At 55.9% G+C, this 5,333-nt stretch overlaps 1 protein-coding gene across 1 annotated transcript in view; it reads left to right on the forward strand.

Moving 5' to 3' along the window:
- Window positions 1-2,996, forward strand: part of ACADVL (acyl-CoA dehydrogenase, very long chain) — a 27,044-nt gene extending 24,048 nt beyond the window's left edge. The window contains exons 17-18 of the mRNA XM_015420323.1: window positions 409-484; window positions 2,332-2,996. Coding sequence (XP_015275809.1) covers window positions 409-484; window positions 2,332-2,469 — 214 coding nt within the window. The 3' untranslated portion in view covers window positions 2,470-2,996. The remainder of the gene's footprint in view (window positions 1-408; window positions 485-2,331) is intronic.
- Window positions 2,997-5,333: the final 2,337 nt, after the last annotated feature.

Genomic DNA, 5,333 nt, shown 5'->3' on the forward strand with positions numbered 1-5,333 from the left:
GTGGGCGGGGAGGGCAGGGATATGTGGCTGCTCTCCCCTTGGGGGCGGACTCCGATGCCGGCTGCCTCCCCCCAACAAATCCTCATGCTTTTTCTCCCATTCCAGTTTGGTGTAGGGGTCAAGTGTGCGGACTCTAATCTGGGAGAACCGGGTTTGATTCCCCACTCTTCCACTCGCAGCTGCTGGATGACCTTGGGCAAAGGCCATAGTTCTGGTCAGAGCTGTTCTCTCAAGGACAGTTCTGTCAAGAGCTCTCTCAGCCCCACCTACCTCACACAGGGTGTCTGTTGTGGGGGGAAGGGAAAGGAGTTTGTAAGCTGCTCTGAGACTCCTTTGGGTTGGGAAGGGCCATGGGGTATGAACCCAATCTCTTCTTCACTTCTCTTCTTCTCTCTCCTTGTGGCGCAGAGCATCCCGGTCCCTGGAGCAGGGTCACTCCACAGCCCAGCACGAGAAAGTGCTTTGTGACACTTGGTGTATGGAGGTGAGCCCCTTCTGTTGCCAGGGCTTGTGGGTAACGGGGGGAGGGGTTTCCGTCGGCTGCTGCAGAGCCACGAGGGAAGTGCAAGGTCTCCTGCAGGTCTTCCTGTGTTTGGCCACCTGTGTCTCCGCCTGCGGGGGTAATTCTGCTTCGGTTAAGGGCGCTGCGCAAGAGGGGGATGTGTTTTTCCTGTCGTTTAAGGAGGGAGCAAGTTTCTAGTCCTTAGGGGTGTGGGAACAAGTTCCAAAGCCTGTTGCAGGTCCTTGTCATATAGGGATGAGCAGGGCTTCTTGTGGGAACGGAGGCGGGGGGAGCAGAGGTCCATCAGTGGCCCCTATGAGCCACAAGGTATAGATAGGGGCTCTGGGGCAAGGGATGCTCTGTCTTCTTGGTGCTTGGGGGGGTCAACAGTGGGAGGGCTTCTAATGTCCTGGCCCCACTGGTGGACCTCCTGATGGCACCTGGTATTTTTGGCCACTGTGTGATACAGAGTGTTGGACTGGATGGGCCTTTGGCCTGATCCAACTTTGGCGTCTCTTATGTTCTTATGTTCTCTGCTCTGTGCCACCCCTTTAACCACCACCCCCAGGAAGAAATACGAAGGCAGGGGCCTAGTGAAGCAAATGCACCAGTTGCCCGGCATGTTCATTCGTGGCGTTTTTGGGAGGGGTGTGGACTGTCAGTCCTCCTCCCCCTAGCTTAGTGTAGTGGTTAAGTGTGTGGACTCTAATCTGGGAGGACCGGGTTTGATTCCCTACTCCTCCACTCGCAGCTGCTGGATGACCTTGGGCAAGCCGTAGTTCTGATAAGAGCTGTTCTTGAAAAAGAGCAGTTTCTGCCAGAGCTCTCTCCGCCCCGCCTACCTCCCAGGGGGTCTGTTGTGGGGAGGGGAAGGGAAAGGAGTTTGTCAGCTGCTCTGAGACTCCTTCGGGTAGTGAAGGGCCACGGGGTATAAATCCAATCTCTTCTCTTCTTCTTCCTTCGGGAGCTTTCTTCCTTGTTTGGCTTTCTTGGTTTTCCCTGGTTTGGCAGCTCCCTCTGGAGTACAGCTGGATTCAGGTCCAGTCGCACCGATTGTCATGATTTTGGGGGATAGAAGTTTACTTATTGACTTCATTTATACCCGGCCTTTCCCCCCAGTGGGGGTCAGAGAGGCTTACCTTGTACTGTCCTCTTCTCTGCTGTACCTCCCAACAACCACCCTGTGAGGTAGGCTAGGTGGAGAGTGCGTGACTGGCCCAAGCTCCCCCAGCGAGCTTCCGTGGCAGCGTGGGGGATTCGAACCTAAAAGCTTTCGAGAGTCAGAGCCCCCTTCATGAGATGCCTTCGACTCTCAAAAGCTCCTACCCCGAGAATCTTGACGGTGCCTAAGGAGCTACTGGGGGGGGGGGCAGAGGTTAAGACACTGAAGCTGCAGACCGGAAGGTCTGTAGTTCGGCAGTTCAAGACCCGAGTGCCGCATGACAGAGTGAGCTCCCGTCTCTGGTCCCAGCTCCTGCCAACCTAGCAGTTTGAAAGCAAGAAATTGCAGGTAGATAAATAGGGATCACTTCAGTGGGAAGGGAACAGCGTTCCGTGCACTTCAGCATCTACTCATGCCGGCCACATGACCACGGAAAACGTCTTTGGACAGCGCTGGCTCTTCGGCTTGGAAACGGAGATGAGCCTCCGAATCCCTAGAGTTGGATTCGACTGGCTTTCGAGCAAGGGAAACCTTTAAGGTGCTACAGGGTCCAAGTCTAGCTCTTCTGCTTCAGGCCAAGACGGCGGCCCTCCTGAACCTCCTCCCGGGGTGCCCCTGTAGCTCCTGCTACAACCCGGGGCCCACTTCTCTCCCTTCCCTTCCACAGGCCAGCGACCGGGTCGTTCAGAACCTGACGTCCCTGCGGGCCGACTCCACACGGCAGTTCTTCAAGAACCTCCGGAGCATCTCCAAGGCGGTGGTGGAGAACGAGGGGGTGGTCTCCCCCAACCCCCTGGGCATCTGAAAAGTGCCCGCGGTTCCTGGCAGCCAGGGAGAAGAGCACGCCGCGCATGTAACGAAAGGATTAGGGCCTGTTCGTGGGTGGGAGGAGGGCGCACTCTTCCCTCTCTCTCCCCCACCCCCTTCCGAAGAGGGCTAGCAGCACCTTTGGAGAATATACCTCTTTGCTCTGTTAAATGCCTTAATGCACACCTCGGGGGGGGGGGACGTTGAAAGCCCTTGTTTGCAGCACCCCACCGGCCCGTCGTGCGGGGGAACGTCCTCATCTCTAGACCTGGCGCATCTTGAACTCGGCGTTTTGCAGCTGGAATTGGCAAGACTGTTCCGTCACTTCAAGTTTAATGGCGACTTGGGGCGGAATCCTTCCAGCGGTATTAACTGCAGGGGGCTCCTCAGCCCCCCCCCCACGCCTCGCTTGGTCCTGTGACATCCCACAAAGCCGTTTGGGTTGCAACGTTTAGCCTCTTAATCAGTAGCGTGTGCTTCGGTACTGAGGATGGTATTTTCTGTGCATAATTAAATTAAATTACTTTGGCAAACGTCTGGAGTGGTGGGGTGCCAGTAAAGGTGGGGGGGTCTGTCTGGAAAATGTTGATTAGAACTCACCACCGCCACCCACTAAACCACTATGTGCAGCCCGCACACTTATGTAATTGATTTGTTCATTCAGGCCCTGCCTTTCTCCCCAGTGGAGGCCCAAAGCGGCTGACATCCTTCTCCTCTCCTCTATTTTATCCTCACAACAACCCTGTGAGGTAGGCTGGGCCAAGAACGTATGGCTGGGCCAGTGTCACCCAGCAAGCATCCATGGCGGAGTGGGGATTCGAACCTGGGTCTCCCAGATGCTAGTCCGACACTTAACCGCTAGACCACGCTGGCTCCCAAAGTTGTGTGATGTGATTTGGAGTTATGTAATCTGTAGAATCACAGAATCCTAGAGTTGGAAGGGGCCCTACAGACCATCTAGTCCAACCCCCCTGCCCAGTGCAGGACCAGCCTAAAGCTTCCCTGACAAATATTCCTCCAGCCTCTTCTTGAAAGCTGCCCAGTGAAGGGGAGCTCACCACCTCCCTAGGCAGTTGATTCCATCTTTGGACCACTCTGACCGTGAAAAAGTGTTTCCTAATATCCAGCCGGTACCTTCCTGCATGTAATCTAAACTCGTTGCTTTGGGTCCTGTTCTCTGCCGCCAACTGGAATAGCTCCTTGCCCTCCTCCCAATGACAGCCTTTCAGATATTTACAGAGAGCAATCATGTCCCCCCTCAATCTCCTCTTCTCCAGACTAAACGTTCCCAGGGCCCTCAGCCTTTCCTCGTAGGGCTCAGTCTCCAGACCCCCGATCATCCTCATCGCTCTCCTCTGCACCCTCTCAGTTTTGCCCACCTCCTTTTTGAAGTGAGGCCTCCAGAACTGCACACGGTACTCCAGGTGCGTCCTGACCAAGCCAGTCTACAGAGGGGCCGTGACCTGCGATTTCGATGCCGTGGCCCTTTTAATACACCCCAAGACTGAATTTGCCTTTTTTGCCGCTGCATCACACTGACCTCATATTCCGTTTACCGTCCACCCTTACCCCAAGATCTCTTCCGCAGACGCTACTCCCCAGAAACGTATCCCCCATCCAGCATTTGTGCTTGACGTTTTTGTGGCCCGGATGTAATACTGTGCATTTAATGCCCCGACTTGGATGGCCCAGGCTGGTGAGTACTTAGGTGGGAGACCATCAAGATAATCCAGGGTTGCTACGCAGAGGCAGGCGACGGCCAGCCACCAATCTCTGCCTTTAGCTCCGTCCCGGATGGCCCAGGCTGGCCCAGTCTTGGAAGCGAAGCAGGGTCGGCCTTGGTCAGTATTTGGACGGGAGACCACCAAGGTAGTCCAGGGTCGCCACGCAGAGGCAGGCGACGGCCAGCCACCTCTGAACGTCTGCCCTGAGTCCTGGATAACCCAGGCTAGCCCGATCTCATCAGATCTCAGAAGATAAGCACAGGCTGCGGTCACACGGAGCATTAGCCACGCTACAGAGACGGAAGATAGGCGGATTTTCCGGGCGCAATCACACCACAATATCTGGGAAGCGTAGAGCTCCCATGGCTAACCCGAGGCTTCCTGCCAAAGATGCGGTGTAAAAAACTAGTACCTCCAAGGTACTAGTTTCCGGCACCCGTTAAGGGCGGGCATCTGATTGCGTTTCCGGTGGACTTACGTGGCATCCTGCGCCCGTCTCCGCAGGTTGTGCAACAGCGCATGTGCACAAAGAGCGATTGCTAGTGCGATCATGTGGAGCGGCTTTTGTGCCGTGCTGCAGGATACCTGTCTGGTCAGCATCTCCCCCCTAACCACGGGACCTCGACCGGGACGTGTGCTCGGGCGGCTGCGCATTAGTTTCCTCCGGGCCAATTAGCCACGCCTCCCCCCCGCGATATCCGGCCTGTGTGACCGGGGCCACAATTGGCCCTGGTTAGTACTTTGGCCACCCAATGAGAAGGGAGACCTCACTGGAGAAGACCCGGATGCTGGGAAAGACCGAAGGTCAAAGAAGGAGGCGACGGCAGAGGATGAGATGGCTAGACAGTGTTATCGAGGCAACGAGCATGTCGCTGAGCAAACTCCAGAGCACGACGGAAGACAGGAGGACCTGGCGTGATGTGGTCCATCATGGGGTCGCGAAGAGTCGGACTCGATTGTGCGACTGAACAACAACAGTACTTGGACAGGAGACCGCCGAGGCAGTCAAGGGTTGCTACGCAGAGGCAGGCGATGGCAAACCACCTTCTTTGTTCATCTCGGGCCTTGAAAACCCTCTGGGGCGTTGCCCTAAGTCAGCTGTGACGTGATGGCCCTTTACACCGGAGGACATTTCTTT

The sequence above is a fragment of the Gekko japonicus genome, unplaced genomic scaffold (genome assembly GCF_001447785.1).
Source record: "Gekko japonicus isolate JY-2015 unplaced genomic scaffold, Gekko_japonicus_V1.1 scaffold336, whole genome shotgun sequence".
NCBI lineage: Eukaryota > Metazoa > Chordata > Lepidosauria > Squamata > Gekkonidae > Gekko > Gekko japonicus.